Source organism: Synchiropus splendidus, chromosome 12, assembly GCF_027744825.2.
Source record: "Synchiropus splendidus isolate RoL2022-P1 chromosome 12, RoL_Sspl_1.0, whole genome shotgun sequence".
NCBI classification, from domain to species: domain Eukaryota; kingdom Metazoa; phylum Chordata; class Actinopteri; order Syngnathiformes; family Callionymidae; genus Synchiropus; species Synchiropus splendidus.
In genome coordinates this window covers 1,117,249-1,143,136 of record NC_071345.1, presented here as the reverse complement: position 1 = coordinate 1,143,136, position 25,888 = coordinate 1,117,249, and the positions used below count along the sequence as shown (strand labels likewise).

Sequence of the window (25,888 nt, the reverse complement as noted above, 5' to 3'; positions counted from 1 at the left end):
GGAGGGGCGCAGCGGCGAGGGAGGGTTCAGGCTGGTGGCAGTCACCGCCTCAGGCAGGGTTTTGGGGTCAGGCCCCCCCAGACTGCCACACGGTCCCCCTCCGGCTTCAGGAGGGGGGGGACACCCTCAATTAGGGCAGATTTCAGAGTGCTTGAGGAGGGAAGACCAGCTGATACCTTCACACCTCAGCACCTCCCCAGACCCAACTCTGGTCACCGCTCCGTGCCTCTTCTGAGGAGACCACGAGAGGACGTTCCTCAGCAGGAGCGGCGCTGTGGCCTCTCCTGATGGAGGAGCCGCCCCGAAGTCACCACAGAAATGAGGCGGAACTGGAGGTGGTTGGACCAGTGCTGATCCTCTTCCTGTCTTCACGCTGACTCTCCACCGTAGACCTTGTTCCATCAGAACCTCAGGGTTCTGCAGAGAAACTCACTGCTTGATGTTGCCAGAGGTCGCGATGAAAGAAAACGTTCCCCACTGACCTAAGGTGAACCCCCAAAAAACAACCCACCTCTTGTGTTAGACAAGAAAAACTAGCAAAGCAGAATCTTGGAAATCAATTCTGCGGCCCAAAAACAGGTGACATTTGTCATGAACTTCTCCCCAAATCAAACTCCTCAGAAGCCCTACTCAGAAAACAAGTCAAGCAAAGCTTCCTCAGACAGACCTTTGCCACTGGACCCAACGCCGCGTTGAACCTTGATTTCACCCAGACGTGGCTCGGCCGGCGTTGACCTCACAGGTTGGTGTGACCTTCATGAGCGAGGTCACGTCTGGTGCTCCGGTTTCCTCCCACTGCTGCGTGTGAGCGGGGACCTGCGATTCGTCCGGACGGCCGGCGAACGAACGCGAGCTCTTAACTGATTCCTCAGTCCGTTTGGTCTGCAGCGTCCGCAGACGCCTTGCATCATGTGAGATCTGAACCCAGCACATTGTCGAGCCGCTGCTGATGTAAAAACGGAAATCTTTGTGTTGTTTGTCTCCGAGGCGCCGCCGCTGTTTGCGTGTGTGTTTGTGGGCCGCTTTCACGCGGTTGCATAATTAGCGGTAGCATTAGCATGCCTAACATCTCCGCAGCACTCGCAGGACGATCGCTGTTGAAAAGCATCGCGGTAGCTGTCAATCGCCAGGCCGGCTCTCTCTCCCGTCGCCCCGCTGCCTGGCTCGCCCGCGCTTCACGCTCGGCTGCAAAACACGTGTAATTGCCGAGCAGCGGGAACTCTTTAAGTTCCTCTCTGAACTTGATCTGTTGCATTAGATGTGGAAACATTTCTGTCAGAAGGGGGCGGGGCTCCGGGCCAGTCTGCAGCCGGCGAGCTGTTTGGCGCTTATTAATTGGTTCTTCTGGGGGTCAAGTGGTTTCATCTGGATCCAGTGGGGTCCTGCAGCACCATGTCCGCACCTGTTTCCTGCTCGCTGCAGCTGCCGGCTCAGACTCCCAGATGACTATTGATCCCGTCACACACGGATCACGCTGCATTTCTGGCTGATGATTAAAACCGTGGAAGCCCTGATGCTGCAGAAGTTCAGCCGAGTCCAGAGCCCACCGAGCAGGAGTCCCTTGGTCTTACTGGTCTGGTGGTGCTGAGGCCAGGCGCCGGGGCGGTGGACCCACTCACTGGAACCGGCTCAGGAGGTCCGAGTCACTTGTCAGGAACCGAGAACAAGACTGGGTGAGAGATGGGGGACAGAGAAGAAGCCAGGAAGCTACTGGAATGTGAGATGGATGCTGACATGTGGTCCAAGGTCACCGGGGCAGCTGCTGAGGTGAAGAGACCCAGAATGCCTAGTGTTTTCCTCCCGCCGGCGTCTGTCCTGGGGCATCCACGCTCCTCAACACCTCACCAGTCCAGGAGGCTTCTTCACAGGAGCCACCTCGACTCTACTCCACCTGCAGAAGGTCTCTAACCTGGTCCCGTTTCTGAGTGAGAACCTTGGTTCTGGTTTGAACCAGAACCCAGAGAAGCCTGAGCCTCCAGCAGGAGAACGTTCCTCTCTCTGTTCCAACTGGTGGAGGTGAGGTACACACTGTCCCTCCCTCCATGGGGCGCCCTCCACTGGAGGCCTCAGTCTGGAGGTCAAAGGTTAATCGAGGCCCACGAGTTGACTCCGGAGCATTCCACCACACACCAGGAAGCACGTCCACAGGCCTCAGTCCAGCAGTGGGCGCGCGTTGATGACCTCACCGCGGGGTCCGGAGCACGTCTGGGTCAGCTGGAGGAACGTGGGGAGTGTCAAACTTCGGAGGAGGACCTAGACAACTGAGGTCAAGTGAGGTCACGCAGCTGTGGAGAGCAGAAGCTGGGCTTGTGGACCTGCGAGCTCAGACGCTCGCCCAGAGGCCAGGCAGCTCCGAGGAGAGGAACTTAAATTCGAGGTCGCTGCGACGCCCTCACGCACACGCTCACACAGCCGCTCACAAACAGCCTGGAAAACAAGGCAGCGCGTTTTAAAGCTCATCTGCAAACTGATTCTGTCAGAGAGACTTAGTGACGTGCGGCTGCCTCCTACAGCTTTCCTCCATAACGGCGCCGGCCGGGATTGGCGATGTGCTGCCCACCAGGGAGCGGGAGAGGCGGCGGGCTCTAAATCCAGCTTCCTTCAGTTAAATATTAACACCCGCCTCCCTCTGACAGAGAGCAGCTCGCCGTGTCACCTTCCCACTCCAGCACGGGCCGCGCCGCCGCTGCTGCTGCTGCTGCTGCTGCTGCTGGATGGTGAGAGGGGAGGGGCTCCTGGAGGTCTCCTCCTGGCACCCAGGGTCCCGGGCAGCGGCCGCTTCCTGCCGTCCTGGCTTCCTGTCAGGAGCATGGGCAGTGAAGTGTGTGCTGAGTTCCCATGGTGGCCTCTCCACTTCCAGCTGATGTCCCCACAACATGAAGAGCACCAGCCCGCACACACACACTAGTCAGATTTGGGCAGAAGGATGTTTAATTCATATGTCTCCCTTCTTTCTGATCACAAACATGAAAGCTGGAGTGGAAACTCATCGATAGTCGCTCAACACGTCGTCCAGCTTTCATGTCTGAGAGGAGTTCCATGCTAATGTGGCGCCGACTCTGACTCCGCCGTTTGTTGTTCGGGAAGACGCCGATTTGTCGTCACCATTCCCAAATTTGTCCGACATGCGAAGTCGACCACAGTTTTGTCATTCCTGAAATCCTAAATCCTGAAATTCTCCTGCCGAGCAGACGGAGCAGGTGACCACAGCGCCCCCGGAGGTTTGGTGGGGAACATCTAGACCCTGCGCCTCCTTTGGATTGAGATGAAAGTTTCAACTCTGGAAGTTGAAACTTTGAATGTCCAGATGAAAAACAATTGGAGATGAAAACATTGGGAGTCAAAAGAGACATTACTGCATGTTTAAGGGTTAAGAGATGGATTCACAGAAAGTACCGTATGGACGGTGACAGGTTTTACAGCAGCAGGAAATTATATTAAAGGTGAATCAAGATGATCAAAAAAGCGGTTATTGATTACATTTCAGATGATGAGATTAAAATTGTGGAACACACAAGTTAACTGTAGCACCGATGGTCCAAGATGGCAGGATGGAAGAAAGGATTGGATCAATGGGGACCATGTTCAGGAGGATGTTGACGAGAGACGGCCGCTGACATCACGCAATTGTGAGACGCCAGCAGGAGGGAGGTGGTGCGGCTCGAAGGAAGAGGTGACAGCCAGTGGTGAACCGTGTCAGTGGTGATTCCTGAGTGAAGTCGAGTCATGAGGTGAAACCTGTGAGTCACAGTGAAGCGTCCAGTCCTGACGGATGAGACTGGGAGAAGCAGACGTGGGAACCTGAACGTGAAAAGTGTCGACGTGGACTGGCGCTGTGGAAAACTCGGTCGCAGGCCAGAGTTATGAGCTCGGCGCTGGAGATTATGAGATTAGGCTGGGAAAGCTGCTTGTGTCGGCAACTCTGGGCAGCAGCGAGATGAAGCTTCACTTCCTAATGATCCGTCACTTCCTTGTCGTCCATGGTGCTCTGCGAATCCCAACATCTGTCCCGCAGAACCAGACCTCATTACCACACACACACGCGCGCTCGGCGGCGGCGGCGGCGATCTCGTCCTGTGGCAAGCGGCGGGTGATGGCGGGACTTGCCCCACTGTAGTTGTCACATCAGATCTACAGTGCGACGGCCGAGGGCATGTGCATGTGTGTGTGTGTGGTGGGGGGGTCTGGGTCTGGGGCTGTGCCTGAGGGCCTCGCCTGCGCTACAAAAGACTCCACTCAACTCCGGTTAGTCCCCTCACTGGCATATCAGCAGTGACGGACCGCACTGCAGCACACACACACACACACACACACACACACACACACGCTCGCGCTGGAGTTGTGCGACGGCGGATCAACTCTTTCTCCACTTTTGAGTGATAAACATGGTGAGTGTGGCGCGGGCATCCTCGGCACCGCAGTGTGTGTGGCTGTGTTGGTGGAAGAGTGCGCGCGTGCTATCACTCTCTAGCTGGGGGTGACAGGTTGGTTGGGGACTAATGCAGCGCGACGGAACTGAATGTGGCCTGGAGCAAAGCAGCTGCCTGCAGCCAGTCCTCATCCGAGCTGTCACACACACTTGGATACGCACAAGCCCATTCCATCACACACAGTTCAGGAGCCGCACTTCTCAACGTGCTCACGCCCGGGCAGAGCCGCCACCGCCGCCGTGTTGACGTCTCAACTTTGTTCGCAGATAATTAGCCCCAAAAGTGACAAGAGAGCGCCGATGCGACACAGTCCAGGGCTCTGCTTGGTTTAGACGGTTAGTGTCATGCTGTCACCGCTGGAAGCCGTTCTGTCCAGGCCCCTCAAGACCTGAATGTTGGGGCGCAGTCCACCGGCCTCAGAAACACCCGCCCACCGCGGCTCCGTCTCTGTTTGTGCATGTAGCCGCTGGAGACCCCTGAACCCGCCTCTGTCCGTGAAATGAGTGCTGCGTGAACAGGGTCTTGCTTGGGTTCGTCGCACCACTGAACAATGCGGCGTCACGTCGGCCATCTTGCTTCTCCTCCGTCACTGTTGTGCCGCTGCGTCAGCAGGATCAGTCTTTATCGAGCGGCCATGGTGTCCTCGCTGTCACCAGGGAAAAGTGACGGAGGATTTCTAGAGGCGGCTTCTTAACTCGACCTCAGCCATGACCTGTGTCAGTTCCAGGAGGAACAAACTTGATGTCTGGGGGTGGGTTTTGCACTACAGACACACGGAGGCCTGGACTGGAGGGAGGGAGCGCTCTGGACCTCAGAGTTCACCTCGGGCTTCCCCAGCAAGCTCACGGCAGGAGGCATCCGGGCTGGAGGTGCAGGAAGTGAGGCTTGACAGTTGACTGCGTTCATCCAACAACCTTCTTCAGGACGAGCCGCCCTCAAACGTTCTGCAGCTACCGCCCCCTGCTGGCCGGAGTGGGTACTGAAGCCATGGGGCTCAGTACCGAAGGAAGGGTGTGAAGCGGCTCCACAGGAAGTGAGTTGGGTTTGGGCCCGACCAAAGTGTAGCAGACCTGGAGCCACCAGGGGGCAGCGCTGCTATCGTCCTGGTGGGGCAGGATGCTAGCAAGGAGCTGAACGCCGCTGGGCTTGGCATCACGCGCCCCTCGTCACCCAAGCTCTGCGGTGCTGTGTGTCCGGTCGGCCAGCAGCACTGAGCCGTCCTGAAGTCCACGCTTCCACTGCGGTGGGATCCGGAGATTATTCTAATCTCTCCACAATCCACTGTTTGTCTCGGCAGGCTGCTGAAGTTAGCCGAGTCTGTGTTTCGCAACAGAGCCGAGTGTGTCCAACACGAGCTGCTTCGTTGGAGAGTGGAGATGAGAAACACGCCGTGCTCACCTGTCGCCAGGTGTGAGCGTCAGCACGCGCACACACTCGCTCACACACTCGCGTTAGTCCGCGCCGCTGAATTATTTGGGGGCAAAAGACATTCTGCTTAATTCCACAACCCCCATGTTTACATCAGAACCGGGGTGGTTGCCATGGCGACGGAGTGCCCCTCTTAACTGGTGCACTCAGGAATAATGCATTGTTGAACATTGCCTGAGGCTACGCACTCACACACCCGCACACACACACACACACACACACACACTAATCCTTAACATCTGCTGTAGCGTATGTGTGTGTGTGCACGTGAGCGCGTGCACGGTGGGGGGGAGGCGGAGTTGGGGGAGGGGGGTTGTTCTTGAGTGCATGAGTCTAAAGTCACTCAGTAAAGTCAGTGGTCACCAGAGTTGAGGTGAAGTCCAGCAGGTCCAGACCGGCTCCGAGGTGGCTCTAACCCCAGGCTTTCCACACTGCTGCTGCGCCCTCTGGTGGCTGTCGGCCTCCACTGCTGGGTCTCTCACCAGCTCTGGCTACAGTACAGTCACTTCCAGGCTTCCCCCTGACCTGGGACCTGACCTGGGCCCTGACCAGAACTGCAGCCCGAACTGACTGCAAGGTCTGCATGAGCTGCCATCTGAATAATAAGCAACACCCTGGACGCACCAAGCCAGGAGGGCACCTTGCCTTGCTGCAGGTGCATGGCGTGCAGCTGGATTCTCTTACTGTCATGAGTTAAATTCCGCTGTCACCTGCTGTGGCCCTTTCATCTACAGCTTTTACAGCCCTGAGTCGCTCGATAGCTCCCGCCGTGGCAGCAGGGAGTCGTCCTTGGTCAGGCTCCGGCTGACCGTCGGACAGGATGTCCAGCGTTGCCACAGAACCTTGCGGGGTCTGAAGTTCCTGTGGCGAGTTGATAAAGTTCTGTGGGCTGGATCTGCTGCTGCTGACTGGCACTTTTGGAAGGCTCTCCAGCGCAGCCTTATTCCGAGTCCAGACGGGTCCTGCTGGGAATCAGGTTCTGGACCCGAGGCGTTCTACCTGCAATAATGACTCTGCTCTGGAAAGCCTGATCAGGCGGGACCCAGGGGCCCCGCGCGCACCAGGCCGGGCCCACTCGCCGCCAGTTGGGCTCCACATCAGTGCAGGAGAGATGTTTGCAAAGTTTAATTGGGGCGTCTGGAGTTGTAAGAGCAAATCCCCGGAACAGAATTAGATTCCGATACAACAGACGGCGCCTAAGCAGGCTGGTTTGTGGCGCCGCGCTCGTCTTTGTGCGGCGCCTTCCAGGTGACTCGTCTGTAGTCGGCGCAAACAGCCACTTTCTTTTGTGTGTTTTGTTGTTCCTCGCCAATATTAGCTCCGTCTTTCATGGCGATGAACCTTGTTTAAATTTGAATGCGAATTTGAATTTTAGAGGATAAATGAGGGAGGGAGGGAGGGCGGGCGGAGGAGAGAGAGGGAGCTTGTCAGTTGGCTGTCTGTGTTTAATGGAGGTCCCTGGTGTCGCCCTCGGGCTCCTTCACTTCACAATTAATGGAGGAGGTCTCAGGGGAGCCAGGAGCTTCTCAATAACACCTACACACACACACACACACACACGCTGGAGCTGCCGGGATGTCGGCGCCGTGTCTGCGGGTCGCCCGGCTCGGCTCGACCCGGCTCGGCCCGCCGTCACCCGAGGACGGTGGAGAGGAGCAGGAGATGAAGGAGCCTGGGAGGAAGCCGTGAACGGCTCCTTCCTCAGAACTCAGGGTTGATTATCTCCTCGCTCTGATCTGCCCGCTTGGTACTGATGTGCAGCCGAGCCCGCGCGCACGTGCACGTGAGAGCGGCTCCTCTTTCATGTCACAGTCTAATAACACGAGCGCCGCGAGTTGCAACCACCTTCCTTCCTCTCCAACAATTTCAGCCGACCTGAACGCAGCTGCCGTGGAGCGCTCGCTCCAGGTCGCCCCCTACCTGTCAGAGCAAGTCCAGCTGGGCTTGACGCCCAACACTTGAGAGGTCGTGCTGGCGACACTCATGGAGGGTTGTTTACTGACGACTCAACCTCCTTCTTGATGAACTTCCTCCTCTTTCTTGAAAACTTTTTCCGTTCCTTTTTCATCCTTTTTCTACTGTGACGCTTCGGTTCTTCATCATTTCAAGAACTTTCCTTCACTTTTTTTTCGTTTGTGACTAGTTATTTTGCTTCTTCGACTAGTCACTTTTTTTTCTTGAACTTTCTTGTAAAAGTGACTGAAGAATCTTCGCTCTTTAGTTTCTGTTCAACTTCAACTTCTTCTCTCCATCTTTCCACTCTTTTCGCTGTCGTTCTTTGGATCTGTTTCTTCTCGACTTCTCTTTCCTTTTTTACCGTCCTTCACTTTTTCCCCATTGATCTGCGCTCCTCATCCTTTGGCTCATAGCTAGCTGGCTAGCTTGCGCCGGGCGTGTCCCGGAGCCCCTGGTCACCCACCACTCCTCACCCTCTCACCTTCCACCGCAGCCAAGGCTCACGTCAGCAGCAGCTGCTCTGATTGGCCGGTCGCTCACCTGGCCGCGCCGGCCTTTGCATATTCATCACGTGGCTCATGAATATTGAGGGGCCGCCGTGGTGCCGCCGGCTGCAGGGCATTGTGGGAAATAAGCCGCCTCACTAATTGTGATCCGCCGCCCCTGGAGCGCGTCAGTCAAAGTCAGCGAGGCTGATGGTTTCGGGGGCACCTGTAGCCCCGCATCTGTATGCAGCCAGTGTGAGAGCGCACACCAGGGCCACAGGACCAGCGGTTGCCATGGTAACCTGCGGCTCCGGGCTCAGGATGTGATGGAGAGAAATGGGTAAACAGAACCAGACGAACAGGTCTCGCAGTCGCTGGGTGACCGACACCACAAAGACAGCGGAGTGATGATGTCAGCAGGGTCCTGTGGCGCGTCACTCGTTTATTCATCCATTCATCGCTCTACATCCGCCTGCTCTCCTCCACATTCATGTGTTCACACTCCTCTGCATGCCTTCATCCTTCCAGTCACTCATCCAGCATCATCTGTCTATCCTGTCGTCCATCCATCCATCCATCCATCTGCTGCCCTCATGCTCACCCATCCTTCACTCTCCATCCATCCATCCAACCAGTGGTTCAGCCATCATTTCATCCTCTCATCCGCTCTTCAATGGAGTCATCCATTCATCCACCCATCAATAACCCATCCAACTAACTCATTCTTCCATTCATCCTTCCGTGTTTCAAGCCTTGCATTTCTGTTTTCTACTTTCACTTCAATTTACTTTCATTTTCATTTGCATGAAAACAAAGTTGGATTTCATCTCTGCTGTCGACACTTGTGTTTAAACGTGAGCTGCTGCTGTGTTCCCTGTGGGTCACATGACCTCAGCAGTGCAGGTCAGTTTGACTCCTCCCTCACTCTGGACTGCGGCGACACCACAAGGCAGCTGGTGGTCACTTCCTGTCACCTGACCGTGTGTGTGTGTGTTTGCTGGTTAGAGGCTTGTTTGAACTGGGAGTCGGACTCGGGCGCGGCTTGATGACATCATCAGAGGCTGTTGTAGCTCAGTTTCTCTTCGCCTTCATGGAGCCACAGCTTGTGGGAACAGTGGCCTGCGACTAATTGAAGGTTCTGTCCATAACGTTTGACTGCAGTTAGCATGACAGCGAGCTAGCTAGTTGAGATGCTATCCAAGCATTGCACTTGAAGCTAGCTTGTCTAGCTAGCGGAGCTGAGCAACACGGCTGGAGTAAATCTCCTGGTGAAACACGGCCTTAGTGTGGTGCAGGCCTCCCGCCTATGAAACCAAACTTAGCCAAGCGACAACGGTTAGAAGAGCAAGATGTAAAGCGGAGTAAATACCACAGGAAGTCGTACGGCAGCGAAGCTACCGCCGCGTCAGGTGCCCAGATGTTCAAGATGCCCGTTGTTAGCGAGTCGTCGCTAACCGCACATGCCGCTGGAATGAGGCAGGATATCAGAGCCGCCGGAACGTGGTTTGTCATCCGCTAACAAAACATCCATCACACGCGCCGCAGCTAAAATTACCCGCCATCTTGCATTTCCACCGGTGAGATGATGTCTCCGTCGCGGCGGCGCCATCCTCTTTGAGCGCCGTCGTGTCAGAAGCCAGGTAAATTGCACGACTGGTGTTTTTGGAAGTGCAAGAGGCGAGGCAGGATTGCAGGTGAGAGGAGTCATTAATATTTCCTCTGTATCAATACCACTGCTGGAATGCATGTGTGTGTGTTTAAGATTGACAGGTGGATGATCTGGGTGAGTAGCGCACCCCGGGATCCACTGCATAATCAGGGAGACAAAGGAGCAGAGGAAGAGAGGGAGAGAGGGATGAGAGGAGCAGAGGAGTGTGGAATAGTAAAACTCCCAGAGGGCTGAAGGTTGTGAGCTCTCGTCTCTGTTTATTTCCCTGCTTCGTTTGAACGTGTGTGTGTGAGGGAGAGAGAGAGAGAGAGAGGGTGTGTTTGATGGTGTGCAGCAGTAAATGGGTTCATTGTGGGAACAGCAAAGGTTCCACATCAGGAGACTTCCCTGCTAATTATACAGGAGCCGCCGCACACGCGCTTTCATCCTTCCTCCCGTGTGCGCGTGCACGCGCGCGCGAGCGCCTTGCCTCGCCGCGCTGCGGCGGCTCTGTGATCTCAGGTGCGCGCAGGTTGTCACGCGTGCTGCTTGTAAACAGGATTAGCAGCCGCGTGCGACCAGAGGAGGCGCTCATCGTGGAGCCACCCGCTCCGCCGTCTGCTGGCGGGAAATCCACAATCCGCCGGGGCGCGGGACCCAGCCGGTCCACGTGGTCCGGTGTCTCCGCTCTGATTGGACGGTCGAGGCTTCTGATGAATCTGACCACCAGGCTCCATGTTTGAGTGCGGCTTCGTCTGGGCCAACTGTGCTGCGCCGCTAGCAGAGCTAACCGTCCTCGAGGCCTGACTCCTTCTTAGACCGTCACTCGGGCCAAGTGTGCCGTCTCGATTAATCTCACTGAAGCAGAGTTAACTGGCGATTAACTGTCTGTTCCAGAGGGACCAGGTGACCTCCGCTCCAGAGCTTGGTTCAGATCTGTGACCTGCCTCCGTGTCCAGTCGATCTAACAGTGAAAAATAAGCAGACCAACGCTGACGTCACCAACAAGCCACCAAAGAGCTTCATCGTCGTCGTCCGGAGGCTGAAGGTCTGTGGTGAGCATCTGTTGGGCTCTTCTCTGCAGCCGCCCGCTGCCCAGGTGTCACACCAGAGCGCTGACAGAGCTCCCTCCTGGCGAGGGACTGGAACCAGCAACTCTGACGGAGGAGGAGACTTGCCTCCAAACTTCTCCCATGAAACAGAAAGATGTGTTAAATATTTGCCTTTAGATATAATCACACTTGGTCCTGATAATCCCAGCTACATTAGACACATTACCAGCCTCACACTCGCCCACCCCACACACTCACACACACACACACACACTCTGGCACAGCTTTGCTTTAAGATTACAGAGATTACACTGGAATTACACGATCAAAGTCATCGAACCTGCAACACACACACGCACACTTTAGATAACTCGGTCTACATATGCAGAGGTGTGTGTGTCGCGGGCCCGCCGGTGAAACCCCCTCAGGCTGCTCCTCCAGCACAGCGCCCTCTGCTGGCTGGGACCAGGACAACCACCCACTCCTCTTGATCAGCGACCCCATCCGAAGCACGCAGCCGCACTCGGGTCGTTCTCAGTGCCGGGGCTGCCTCACCAAAGGTTCCAGTCCCGCCCACCGACGCTCGAGTTCCTCGTGAAGCGCCTGTTTGCTGTTCGAGTCTCGTGAGTCAAGGCGTCATTTCTGCGGATGTTTGGGGCGATTCCAGTCGTGTCCATATTCATCGGATGTGTGCATTCTTCTCGTCGTGTTTTGTCTGAGCCGCGGATATATGCCGTACATTTGTTGCGACTCGGATTTGAAAATGCCGGAAAGGCCCAGTCATCAAATTATTTACTGTGAAACGAGAACATTTCGCCAGTAAAAAATAAACGTTCGATTTATTTATTTATGTCAATAATTTAGCTTATTATCAAAAGTTATATTCTGTCAGTTTTGGGATTTATACACGCCTCAGCGAATATGTGTTTCCAGAATCGAGTTGATGTGATCGGCCTCTCGAAAACACTGGGAGCTGCCGCGGAGGTCCTGTGATCGATGAGTTGCATGGATATGAACATCGTCAACGCTTCAGTCCAGTGGAATATTGGCATCGACGTCAGGAAGTTCATGCAGCTGGTGACGCGCGCTTTGGTTGCTTCCCGGTGAAACGAGTCAAAGGTGCGTTTTGCCCGTGACGCAGAGACGGCGACGTCCCTCCCTCGCGCGGCTCTTCCGTGTCATCCTCAGCGCAACACGCCAAATACAATCGATCTGTGTGCGCGCGCGCTCGGCTCTAGCAGCTGCTGAAGTTACCGTGATCAATTTTCCGTTATGAAAAATGTGATGAGTCAGCAGCACCGATTGATCTAATGATCATAATTAATCATATTAATGAGCCTCTCGCAGCAGCAACAACTGCTGCCGACTATTATGGGCTGGAGGATTAGCCGCTGTTGAAATGGCCGTTGGCGGCAGATTGGCCTTTTCGCAGCGCCGCACCACGTGACCGCGGCCTCGCAGCGGGTCAGGTGACCGTCTCCACGGTCAAGTGCCCGGCCGGGCCTGTTTCTGACCACCTGTTTCCGGCCTCCTCACCTCACGCACGGCCAGAAATTAATTTGAATCTGGAGCCTGAGACAAGACAGCGACGCCCCCCCGTCCCGCCCCCCCTAATCCAGATTAGCATATCAACCTGAGCTCCCGCGCCCGGATCTGGGTCAACTTTCCTTAATTACTTTCTGGTGGATTAGGACGGTTTGGAGCGGCTCTAACTGTTATTGTGGCTGGAAAAGGTTGCTGGTTTGAGTCTGCGACTTAACGGACGGACGCCGAGGCCGGAGGGAAACAAAAGTCAGGCATGCGCACAGCATCTTTATTAAAGAGCGAGCAACTGAAAAACACGCGCGTCGTCACTTACTGTGCTGTGCGTCTTTATTTAGAAAAATTTAGCGCGCACACACACTATATATATATATATATATATATATGTTGCTTTATTAAAATAATAAACCTGAACTGAATTTAAGGTTATTATGGGAAATGCATCACATTCTTTAAGTTTTGTTTTTTTTCCCCCTCCAGTACAATGGTTTATTCTGGCTTGAACGGGATGATCAGTCACAGAACTTCCCACAGTGGTGCACCACCACATCTTGTGGTCCGGTCCAGAACCAGAGGTGTTTATGTCCCAACTAAAGTGTCCTGAGACCAAATATTGCTGCTGAGCACTGTAACCGTCCGGAGCACCCGGGAGGGACGTTGGTGTCTTTCACCCCGGGTCGTCTCAATAATGTTTTCACATTGACGTTTTGATGCATGTCCCACAACGCAACACTATGCTAGCATGCTGATTTTAGCCGGAGATGAATAGATGTGTGAGAACAATAGTGATGGTAAATATATGACATATGTTGGTGATATCAGCCGGGTCAGTGACGACAGCTAAGCTGCGGTTAGCATCCAAGCTGTGGTTGTGTCAGCTTCACTCTGAACTCATGGCGATGACCAGGGGCCACTCTTTGCTCGCCGGTCAACATTAGTGCATCGTGAGCTCTGATTTGGTCTCAGAATGGTGAGCCCCTGCTGTGCGTCGGAGACACAGTTCCTGTCTCTGTATTTGACGTGTCATGACGCGAAGATGCTAGCAAACATGTGGAAGCAGAAGCAAGTGCGCCCTCACAAACTGCACCTCAAAAGTGCATTTTCGTGTGTCGCCACTCTAACTGTGAAACATGGTTGTACAGTCTGAACTCATGAGTGGGAGCCACGGTTGGTGCAGCAGCTGGCGACAGCGCCCCCTGCTCGTCACTAAGGTGCTGCGAGCGCGGGCGAGTCTCTGGTGTGGGGTATCATCTGAACCAGGGGCCGTCACAGAGCAGCAGCCGCCCCCCCACCGCCCTTAAACGCAGCACCGCCGCCTGACTGTGTTGCCTTGGCTGGCTGCTGTTTACTCTGCTAGCCGCGGCTAAATGGCTGCAGGCTGTTCACTGATCTATTATAAATAAGTTGTGGAGCCACGATTAAACTGTTGGTGGCGAAGCAGCGCAGACGATAAGGAGCCGTGACGTTGCCCGCGGTCACTCGTTGTTCTCGTTTGATGAGAACGCCGGGGCTGGTTGAGCCAGAGAAGATGACGGATCACACAGCTAATATTGTCTTAGCCAGGAAGCAGCCGCTGCACTTCCCTGCCGCCGACACGCCGGTGGAGCTCGCTGGATTCTGTGGTGGGACCTGGCTAGCTTAGCTTAGCTTAGCTTAGCTTAGCGGTGCTTGGCTGGCGGCGGTGTGTGTAGGAGGCGTGGCCTGTGGTGCTGTTGCGTGGCTGGGAGTGGTACAGCAGTTGCAGTACTCACGGTGAGTGAGGGGAGTACCAGCTGCTGTGTACTCGTCGTCTTAGCTGTTAGCATTAGCTAAGCACTGTGGTGTTGGCACAGTAAAAGTACTGAGGACATGAATGCTACCTTGATTCCTGGGCCGTCACAGATGGTGTGTGGCAGAAGTCCCAGGTCCGACCCGAGAGGTTCTGGGTGTGAAGCCCGTGCTGCCGGGCCGGAACCAGAACTCTGAGAGAAGCAACCAGGTTCCTTCCTGGTTCAGAGGGCACCACACAACTGGAGCTGGCAACTACTACCAGTGCTGCGAACTGAAGCAAGTGCTTCTATGAGACTTCTGAAGTATTTGACTTAAGTACTGCAAGTACAGTTCCACTACAGCCTTGTGTTTCTGTCGTTAACTACCATAATAACTTTGAGTACAAGTACTAACCCCACTACTTATACAGTAACACGCGCTGTGACAGCTACAACTACTAAAGCAATTACTCCACTAGTACATCTTACTACTGCGCCTATTACTGTGTACTTAAACCCAAAATCTAAGGGTTACAGCTCGGTGTGGAGGCTTCACTCTGGGGTCCCGGGCCTGAGGCAGGTTAGTCGTCCGTCAGAGACTCGGAGCGCAGCCTCCAATATTGAGTATTGATAATGTTGTGTGGCGCCGGTCAGACCCTTGTTGACCAGTGGCTGGTGCTGCTGTATCAATGTTGTTATTGATTGTTATTGCTCAGTCGTCCAACCACTCACCTGATCATCATGTGATCAGAGGCCTCAGTGGATCCATGTCGAATGACCGACGCCACGTGTGACAGGGTCGTTCAGGATCACTCACCATTCAGTCGTCCATGCTGTGCTTGTCCTTATGGATCGGCCACTTGTTTATTGATCCGCCCATTGGTTCTGTTTTTGTCTGGTTGGTGAGCAACCTCGTGTTGGTGAACACGGCGGTGGTCACGTGACGGACCCGTGTTTGTTTTTATCTCGGAGCGACGTCTCCACAACAACAACAACAGGAGTTGCTGTCGTGTTGTCGGGGCCTATTATGGGATGTCGGGCGGCAGACGCAGGAGAAGTCGATTCCGGCGTGGATCCGGAGTCGCGGCCTCGGCCCAGACCTCCTTCCCACCGCAGCTCCTGGTTCGGTGCGCGCGCCCTCGGGGCAGAACACCACTCTCGCCTCTCGTGAAACTCATTATATCGCTTCTTAACTGTGTGGTCTCTAATCTGCCACCGGTCGACGCACGCATGTTTGCACAGTCTGAGTCAACGATGTATGCTGCCATGTACCGAGTTGTCCACGCACTCGGTGCTCGTCGTTTCATTGGAGTGACGTGAAGAATAATGTCAACAAAAATGACGTCATGTCGGCTGGACGAGCGCAGCTGCTGCTTGAACCTGAAAACAGTGAAAACTACTGGAGAAAGCGCGCTTTATTTCGGATCAACAACAATAATGACATTTGAAATTCAGAGAAATAATTCCGCTGTTTCAAGCTGTCAAAATTCAAGATGATGGAATCGGGAAAAAAATGCTGAACAAGACAATTCACAAACAGTTCGTTATTGAAATATCCGCCGTTCAACTGCACTGAACACTGATGCGGGAAATAAACACGGCTGCGTTTGTCAACAAAGATATTAAAACCGTCGAATAATTGAGCGCTAACTCGGTGTAACACGGGATCCTGTCGTGTCGTGTGCTTCTTTGCAACAGTCACCAGAACGCACGGCCGATGCAGCCACAGATGTTGTAGTTTATTTCCTCGGAAGTGATTCCGTCCCGAGCACTCGGTGCTCTTGTGAGTCACTGGATTTATCCTGCTGCTGTGGCGGCACAAATGTTGACAGAGTTGCGCTCGATCAGGACACTGATGTCGGGAATCAAAGAGGAGCAGCAGAAGCCTGGAATGGTGTCGCTGAACCCCGCCGTCCCTTCGTGTTGCTGTCGATGAATCGCGTCGCTAAATCAGCAGAAAGTTGCGGTGAAACCTCGGCTTGTTTTGAGAAGAGACGAAAATCGACACGGCATCGTCCTGAGTGACGGATAAATCGCCGGAAATCCTCAGACTCCGGTTCAAGATTAAAAAAAAAAAATCCGTCCGAGTTCTCAGTCGAAAAAGCAGCAACAGAAGTTTTTGTGCAAAAATCCACCGAGAAACCACGAAACCGAGTCGTCGAGCGGAACCAGCCACCGAACCGGAGCGAGAGAGGGCGAAAATAAAAAGGGCGCAAAAGTGTGAAAAAGGTTCGGCGTCTGGTTCGGAAGGGAAGATCCAATATTTATTCCGGGTCTCCTGGGAAGCTGCGGTTCCGTCTATTGTCCTCAGTGCTGATGCTTCGTCTCAGAACTCTGATATCACCAAGGGACCTACGACATCAGCCCCAAGACCCTGCAAGTACAAAATCCGAGCTCGCGCCTCGTCCGCGCAGAGACGCTGCAGCTCCGCGCACGCAGGCCGCCGCTCGCGCTCGCTCCGCGCCGCTTCACGGGATTTTACGCCTTTTTGGGCTTGCTGTGGTGCCTGAGCGCGAGACGACACCGGCGGGTCCACTCGGAGAAAATGTCCGCCACTTTCCCCGGACTCGTCCACGACGCAGAGGTGAGAGATTAGAAGGAGAGATAATCCAGATTACAGCCGGCTCCTGCGCCTCCGCCGCCGCCGCCAGTGTTTGTTTAAGCCACCGCAGCTGCGCGCGGTGCCGCCGCCGCTGTCGAGGCAACAAAAAGCAGCGGGTTTTCGGAAGAAAGAACTTTATTTTGTTCGATACTTTAAGGCTCGTTTTTTGCTTTACACTCTCGGAGCCGCGTTGGAAATAATAAACTCATCCAGCAGACAAAGAAACCCGCGGACAAACTTGAAAAGAGTTTTAGTGTTGCAGAACTGTGGATTTAAAACGAGTAAATAATATTTTTAACAGTTTACTGAGGTTATTCTATATTTAAAGCGACAACAAATATAGGAAATAAATGTGAAAAGTACTTGGATGCACTACATTACTGCTTGAATTCAGAGACCAAATGAAATGGGTTTTTTTTTTCAATCGTTATTTTATTTCATGGATAAGAAATTATCTGAAACATTTGTGCGTCTCCCATTCATCTACCGCCGTTTATTCTTTTACATAATTGAAAGTGAACACTCGTAATTTTCTTTATAAATCTCAAAAAGTGTCTCAATATTGTAAGAAACGACTATATTTAAATGCAACTGTTTTCAAGTGAATGTCACGGGTTAATTGTATTATTTCATCGAGTTTCGAGATATAGACAAATATTTACAAGTGTCGGAAATGTCAAAAACTAAAATAAAAAATCGTCATAATTTAATTTGTATTTAATTACGTTGATGTTTACTCTAACAATTTGGATTTTTTTTTTTTTTTTTGTTTAAAGTACAACTTTATTGTAATAACGTCCCAACAGCAATAGTCATGTATCGCCGCCGTGTTTAATTAATAAACGATTAAAAGATGAAAATGTTACGGGCTGTAACTTTGGTTTTAAGATGTTGAGTAATTATCGGTTTTATTTCCGGTGGTTTTTCTGGTTATTTTTCTCTATTATAATTGTTTTCATGAATTGCCGGGAGAAGGTGCGTCACGGATGAATGAAAATTATTTTCGTTATTCTATAAATGTTATCAAAATATGATAGTGAGTCATTATCATGTAAAAAAATTAAGAGCGAATTCATTTTTGTTTTTTTTCAAAGTAAATAAAAGTACAAACTATAAACCGGCGAGATGAACTGGTCAGATGGGCGTGAAGCTGCAACAATAACATCCAGTCTATTAAGTATGCGTCTCTTCATCGATCAATATCATAGGTTTTCAATTTTTATTAATTTTGTTTTATCATTTATAATATTTGTTTATACATTACTTTATTTAGTTCTGAATTTAAAAATATGCATTTCCAACGGATCAAAATCATCTGATCACCAGAAGACGTTTCAGTTTGCAGTTTGATGTTTTTCCTCGCAACTGTTTGAACAGGTTCAGAACAGAAATGACGGGACGAATCCGAACGATGGAGTTCTGTGTTAGTGGCGAGAGGCTGAGCAGGGTGTTTCTTCCACCCAGCGACTGTGGGAGCAAACATGGCGGCGGCTGCTGCTGCCAGTGGGTGCGCTAATGCTAACGGTTCAGCCGCTCACCAGCAGTCTGCCGAGTCTGGCTGCTCCAGGACACGTGACCTGCGGTGCCGCGGATTGGTGTTTAGGACTTGTGGAGACTGGAGCGCCGTGTGAAGCTTTATGGAAGGTCAAAGCGCCACGTCAGCTGCAGGTGTTTTCGTGTGGTGCTAATAGCATGGCATGCTAATAGCTGGTTTGATTGGAAACTGTGACTCTGACAAAAGGGTGTGACTCTGCTTGTGAGCCTCAGCAGCAGGCTAGAGGAACTGAGTTTGAGCTCAGCTCAGCTGGATGTTGTGGTAGTCTGACCTTCTCATGACCTTCTGTCCGGAACTGTTTACACCTGGTGTTTGCCTTGAGATGCGGAAGTGTTTTTAGCTTCAGCGGGCTGTCGCTCATCGGTCCAGTTGGAGCACTTCACTTCCTTCGATCGTTGCTCCTCGATGGTGGCGGCGTGTGTTGGTCTTCGGCCATCTCGAAGACAAAGCTGATGTGCGCTGCTGCACTGACCCCTCTGCCCCGGGGCGCTGGGACTCACGCGGGTCGGTGGCTGACGAGGTTTCCTTCGATCAAGTGGTGGGTGGGGGGGGGAAGAGAGAAGAGCCGCACCTGCACCTGCCGCGGTCCAACAGGTGTTTCCGTGTCTGACGCGCACCTCCTCCTCCTCCTCCTCCTCCCGCAGATCCGTCACGACGGCTCCAACAGCTACCGTCTGATGCAGCTGGGCTGCCTGGAGTCGGTGGCCAACTCGTCGGTGGCCTACTCGTCCTCGTCGCCGCTCACCTACCCGGCGCCGGCGGGGACCGAGTTCGCCAGCCCCTACTTCCCGGCCAACCACCAGTACACGCCGCTGCACCACCAGTCCTTCCACTACGAGTTCCAGCACTCGCACCCGGCCGTGGCGCCGGAGGCCTACGGCCTCAACTCGCTGCACTCGGGCCAGTATTACCAGCAGCTGCACCACGGCGAGCCCGCCGACTTCATCAACCTGCACAGCGCGCGCTCGGCGCTCAAGTCCTCGTGCTTGGACGAGCAGCAGCGGCGCGAGCTCGGCTGCCTGGACGCGTACCGGCGCCACGACCTGTCGCTGATGACGTCACACGGCTCCCAGGCCTACGGCGTCGGGATGCACCACCCGGACCAGAGGCTGCTGCCCGGAGCCGGACTGGGCCTCGCGCCCTCCGGGGCTGACGACCTGCAGGTAAGGTGGGGGCGCGTGCGCCCCCCCTCCCGCCACACACACACACACAGATGCTGCGGTCTGGTTCGGCGAGTCGATGCTGGTCCGGAGTCAAGTGCGGCCCCAGAGGTCCGGTTCTAAAGGTTAATTGACTCGCCAGTCTATAGTGCCTTTATCCGGGACCACAGCACGTGACGCGCCCGGCTTTACATAATGACGGGCCGCGCAAAGAAATGGAGATGTGGGTGCGCGCGCGTGCGCGAGGAAAGCCGCGGGTCTCTATTCTCCGGTAAAAGGCGGATTAACGGATCGCGGTTCGGGACACAAAGGCCCACAAAGGACCGTAGTTGATCCAGTTAAGGTCTTAACGTCAATCAGAGTTGTAACTTATGCAGCGACATCTGAGCGCTTAAACACGACACGCTGTCTCCGCTTAGACGCGGTTAACACGCCGAGGAAACGCGTCTGTCGCCCGCCTCCACCAGCGTTTCCACCTTCGCCTCAACGCGCCGCATTTACTGCCACCGCAATAAACACACTCGATTTCACATTAAAGATAAAACGTTGCCTTCATTTCGCAGTAAATACATTTTAGAATTTCATGGTTCAAACTTTGTCTTCCGTCACGTCAATTGACTTTCATTCAGTCCGCATCAAGTTTAAACTTCAAATTCCACAAATCTACATTTCTAATTAATTAATGTAGTAAATGCACATTTATATCACATTTAAGAGTTAAAACTGTAAAACTATTTCCGACACAATTTCTGAAAACGGCAGAACTTGACAGTGAATTTTTAGGCACCACATTTTCATTTTTTAAAATATTATTTATTATAATTGGAATTATTTTAATACAATTCTAATTTAATATAAGAAACAAAACTAACAATTGTGTATCATTCAAATCCCATCATACAAACGAGATACGTTATTAAAAATAAGCCATGTTTTGTGGGCCACAGTTGAAATACTCTTGAAATTCCAATAGAACTGAATACCAATCCGTAATAACTACTGAGATCATTTCAAAGGCGCGCTGCACCGTCCTGGGTCCAGTTGTTGTTGTTGTTGTTGTTGTTGTTGTTGTTGTTCGTGTCCACGGGAAGGGATCGGCTGAGCGCTCGTGTTTGGTCTCCGCAGATCTCGCATCAATATTCCGCTGGAGCGGTTGTTCGCTCACGTGACTGCCTCATTGAGAAAGAACGAGCCTTTTATTGGGGCGGAACTCGCAGCCCGTGAAGTCGCGCGCGGGGCGCGTGTGCGCCGACAGATGCCGGTGGCATCTTTTAACCGGATTTCCACGCCGAGACAAAAGCGGCTGCCGCACCTTTCACCCCCGAACCGAGCCGAGCCGGTATTGATCCGATAATCAGTTTAGCGGCGGAACAGACGCAGAAGTGGAGCCGAGGCGGCGGAATAAAGAGGCGCCTTCTAATCTGAGGCCTCCGGCGTCAGGCTGGATTAGCACGGCCCTCAATAGCGCGCGCGCGGCTGGTGACGTCACCAACCACCGAACAAACAACAGGTCGGACTGTTGAGTCCGGATCAGTTTGTAAACCGTGACTCAGGAATGCTGCGAAAACCTGTGACGTCATGGCTGCGTCACGTGATGATTTTTCACTTGTACCTCGGAGAAAACAAACATGAACTCTCCGTGTCTCAGAGTGGAACAAGAAGTGAAGCACAAATGTTTTATTATCAACAATAATATCCACAATAAAATTCACTCCAGAGGTTTCAAACTAGATCACATTTCATTTATTTTTATTTATTTTTATTATTCCAAGGCACTTTCCTAGTCAGTGGGCTCCCCACTGACCATGGCAATAAATTTGATTCTGATTCTGATTCTGATTCTGATTCTGATTGAAGTAAAAAATCTGAATAACCACAACCATGAAATGTTTGTTGCCAGAGATGAAGAGGCAAAGCAGGAGGCTTTGGTTCCAATGGTGTGGAGTCAATTAGAGAAACACTCCACCAATAACCAGCCCTTTAAAGGACCAAAACTGGAGTCTGAAGTCCAAGTGGAGTCACTTGTTCCTGCTCCCTTTCCTGAAAATGTACTCTGAATCCAATTTAAAGCACGGACGGACAGACGGACGGACGGACACTGAGCAACACCATCATGAAATCATTGCTTTCAAATGAACGCACTAGTAAAATAGCAGGGTTAAGAAAAGCAACTGGTCCAAAACACCATTGGACACATTTCTGATAAACTCCACTTCAAGTGCATGAAATGAATCTGACTTTATCAACCTCAATATCTGTGCGTCTGCAGCTTCAGGTGGTGCGTTGAGTGGCAGTGGTCTCAGACAGTCAGGTGACATTGGTCCAGCTAGGATGAAGACGTGGACGCTGGTGCGCTAAGCTCCATGACAGTTTGGTGACCTCACTTCCTGCTGGTGTCTCCTCAGGGCTCCGTGGAAGCACAGTGTGGCCTGGTGCTCAACGGCCAAGGCGGCGTCATCCGGAGAGGTGAGTCACAGACTCCCATCATGCATCACTGCACCGCTCCACCTCACCTTCACTTGGTAGCTCGGAGGCGCCCCCTGTAGGACAGCGTTGTGCCTCTCTCTCTGTCGCACAGTTGCTGTGCAGATGTGAAACAATAGTGTGGAACATGAGAGCCACCACCTGGGGGCGCTGTCTGAAGGGCTGCAGGCCGTTGAGTTCGTCTGGTTCATTCTGTCATGGTGGTGAGACCTGAGCGGGACACCGTGCGCTGACGTGTCATGGCTGCTGTGGTCGACAGAAGTGCAGTAACACCACAGTAAGTCACAGCAGCTAGATGGCTGGGCTTGGCTTTGACTCAGGTGTTGATGACGTTCATCTTAGTCCTGGTCCTGACCACCAGGAGGCGCTGATGCCGACCATTGCCTTCACGATCTTCCGTGCAGCCCACACTTCATCGCTCAGTGCAAGCGATGTGACCCTGGTGTGACAGCACCTTCAGTTCTTCTGGAGTGTTTCAGTGAGGCCTGAGGGGGGCGCTGTGCACCATTAGAAACATTTGTTTCAGTGTGTTGGACCGTTCTGAGTTTGGTAAATAAAAAAAAAAGAATGCGGTCCCAGGTTCACCGTTTCAGATGAGTCGGTGTCGGAACATAACTCCATGTAATCTAGAGTTTTGTTAAAAAAAAAAACGTATTTTTTGTTGCAGAAACACTGTCGCTGTATTTCATGAAGCTGCTAATTGTCGCGTGATGATTTCGTCGCAGATTACCGTAACGTAAAAATGACACTCACCGGTTATGAAGGCCTCTGTCGTTTCCCTCCAGTCACTCCCAAACATGCAGCGTGTACCGCCATCATCGTAGGAAGACGATGGTGAAGAGCTGCGGGTTTGAACAACAACCACGTCACGAGTCTGTGGCCTCAAATACATGATTCAAAGTAGCGCCTTGGTTTATGAAAGTGGAATCACCGTTGAGTTTGGAACTATCATTTGAGCGTCCATACTTCAGCGCTTCCTCCCTGGAACAGTGTTACGCTGACGGTCAACCGTCGGCTGAACCCAGCAAGACGCGTGTTGGGAAGACTCGGACTGGAAGAGGAATGCGTGGGCGGCCGAAGTGATGGCGGAAGTGACGGCTTCACCTTCCGGCGGGACGGCACCTGCGCCGTGGCGCTCTCTGGGATCCAGGCGGGAATCCCTGCGCCATCACTTTCGGTTAATGGTGCGCGGCGTTTGGCCCTGAGCGCAGCGGCGGCAGGCGCGGCTCCATCACCGCCAATAATCTTTGCTTCAGCTGCGGCGCCAGTATCGATAGCTTCTCTGGCCTGGGGCGCTCGCTTTGATATGTTAATGTGGATCGGGGCCTGGACTCAGCCCAGATCATATTCATGTTGTTCTTTCTGACTGCGGCGCATGAATATTCACGCCGCCACAAACCCGTCTGAGTTTTTAATCAGCGCGGGCGCGCTCCCGCCGCCGCCGCGCCCCGTGCAGCGGGTTGTCAGCAGAAGCGCGGGAAGACATTTGGCCCGCGTCTCGTTCGCCTTTAATTTTGGCGGCAAACTGTTAAAAAGGCGCTTGATTCGGCGTGTGATCCCGCCGCCGCTCCCGCCGCCGCCCCGGGCTACTCTCCGCTGCTTAAATACCGTTATCGCCTCTGGGCCCGCCGCCGCCGCCGCACCGACTCCACCGGCAGTAGCTCTTTTCGATCGCCCTTGGCAACATAAAATACAAACTAGTTTGAATCAAAACATTTTTAGGGGAATTAATGTGATGTGAAGCTGTGCTGTCAGAGCGGCTGAGTGTGACGGACACCGAGCTCTGTGTGTGTGTGTGTGTGTGTGTGTGTGTGCGTGCGCCACTGTGCGGAGGCGAGGCGAGACGGGCGCAGACACACACACACACACACTCACAAGATGCCTGCACATGTGACATCAAATGAGACGTTCCAGCGCTCAACACTGACCGGAGAGAGACACGGGTCAGAGGTCAGACTTGCTCATCACTTAGTTTGTGGTCAGTGATGTAAGGTGAATCTGGCTCAGCGCCCCCTAGAGTCTGGATCTATCACGGGCGCACCAGGGACCAGAGACACTAGACTGCGAGGAAACACCAGGGACGAGCGGCACACGCCAGGGTCAGAGGATGAGGAGGAGGAAGAAGGAGAGAGGGTCACGCTCTCGTCAGAGCCAGACACGTGCACGGCCCCGGCGCTCCTCGCCTCGACTCTGGTCTCTTCCAAGTCAGTTGGGGTTAACACGGTTAACACGACCAATTTCAGAGCCGATTCTCACGAGGAAGTGGCTCCAAACCCAGCGGGACATCAGGACGCTCTCAGTGGACCATCCTGGAGGAGAAACATTCAACGCACATGAACACAAGGAAGGATGTGAGACAGCAACTCCACAAACAAGGATAGACACACACTCATGTGTGTCTATCCTTGTGGGGACCTCCTCTCCTGGCCGTCACCCTTTCCCCAGTCTCTCGCCCCCTGAACACATGGCTCACCTGAACCAGCACTCTGGACCCAGTTAGAATGACTGACTTTTACTGAGGTTTCAAGCCTGTAAACCTTGTGAGGACAGGCCCAAATGTCCTCACAAGTATGGCGAACCCACACCCTGGACCGTGTCAGTGTGTCGCGGGCTCACAGGCGCGAGCTGCTCTGCTGCTGCTGCTGCTGCTGCTGCTGAACCTCCACCTCTCTGGCGCCCCCCGCAGCTCCGGCGTGTGCCGGTGAATAATTGATGGGAGCAGGAATGTAGGTTACAGTTGGTCGGCCATGTTGCCTGGAGAAGGTTGGCGTGCTCCGGCGCTGCCCGCGGCGCGGCCCGGCCCGAGCGCCGCCCCTCCCCCTCCTGATTCCATCACTTCCATCTGGGTCTGCTAACAAAGCCACAGGCCGCCTGTTGGCTCAGATGCTGAGCCATGAATGAAAGAGCAGCAACATGAGACGCTACACGCTGCAGCCACACCTCCGTCACAGCCGGCCCAAACATTATGACCAGCCTCATCCAAACAAGCTGCAGAATTCCATTGTTCCTTTTAGTCTGGTGTTTGACAGGTTCCATGTCTTCAGTGCCTTCACAGATGTGGCTTTTTATATTGGGATCAGCCAAATCATTTACTTATGATGGAGTGCATTTTCTGCTGACCTTGATTATGAGACTGATTTGACCTTGAACCTAAAACTCCCGTCACTCACTTGAGCTGCTGTGGCAAACCTCTGTCTGTCTGTCTGTCTGTCTGGAGTCTGGTCTCTGCACGTTCACCTCGACTCTCCTGAGACCGTTGGGACTCGAACCCACCACCCTGTGTCTTGTGTGCAGGAGGGACGTGCGTGGTGAACCCCACCGACCTCTTCTGCTCCGTCCCCGGGCGTCTGTCGCTGCTCTCTTCCACATCCAAGTACAAGGTCACCATCGCCGAGGTGAAGAGGCGACTGTCGCCGCCCGAGTGCCTGAACGCCTCGCTGCTGGGAGGAATCCTGCGCAGGTCAGTGACCCTGAACACAACACAGAGGCCAGGAGGACCATGAGGAAGGTGCTGATGTTTGGGATGAAGACGGTGGTGGCAGCAGTGATGATGATGATGAAGACGGGGACGTCAGGATGCAGACGGCAGTGATGAAGCTTCCATCTTCCTCATCATCATCATCATCACGGTGGGCCAGACCGCAGCAGCAGGATGAAGGTCTGGCTCAGCACCTTCACCGAGGTCGCTGGGGACCGGAGCCAGAACTGGGCCAGAACCAGCTGCACCAGCTCTGTGTAACTGATGAGGAGCCGACCCACAGACCCGCAGCCTGAATGAAAAGCGGCGCCGAGTCTGAC

General features: G+C 53.4%; 1 protein-coding gene across 9 annotated transcripts in view; it reads left to right on the top strand.

Annotated features, from left to right (window-relative positions):
- The window catches only part of tfap2d (transcription factor AP-2 delta (activating enhancer binding protein 2 delta)), a 69,071-nt gene that overhangs the window by 40,839 nt on the left and 2,344 nt on the right, over nt 1-25,888 (top strand). For 3 of the 9 annotated variants that reach the window (XM_053880138.1, XM_053880136.1, XM_053880139.1), the window contains exons 4-7: nt 10,845-11,002; nt 19,091-19,609; nt 22,012-22,072; nt 25,385-25,550. In XM_053880138.1, the coding sequence (XP_053736113.1) occupies nt 19,124-19,609; nt 22,012-22,072; nt 25,385-25,550 (713 nt within the window). In that variant the 5' untranslated portion in view covers nt 10,845-11,002; nt 19,091-19,123. Of the gene's footprint in view, nt 1-9,390; nt 9,435-10,797; nt 11,003-13,915; nt 16,874-16,963; nt 18,560-18,691; nt 19,610-22,011; nt 22,073-25,384; nt 25,551-25,888 lie in introns of those variants that run through there. The other 6 variants (XM_053880141.1, XM_053880137.1, XM_053880140.1 and 3 more) reach the window with 6 other exon arrangements.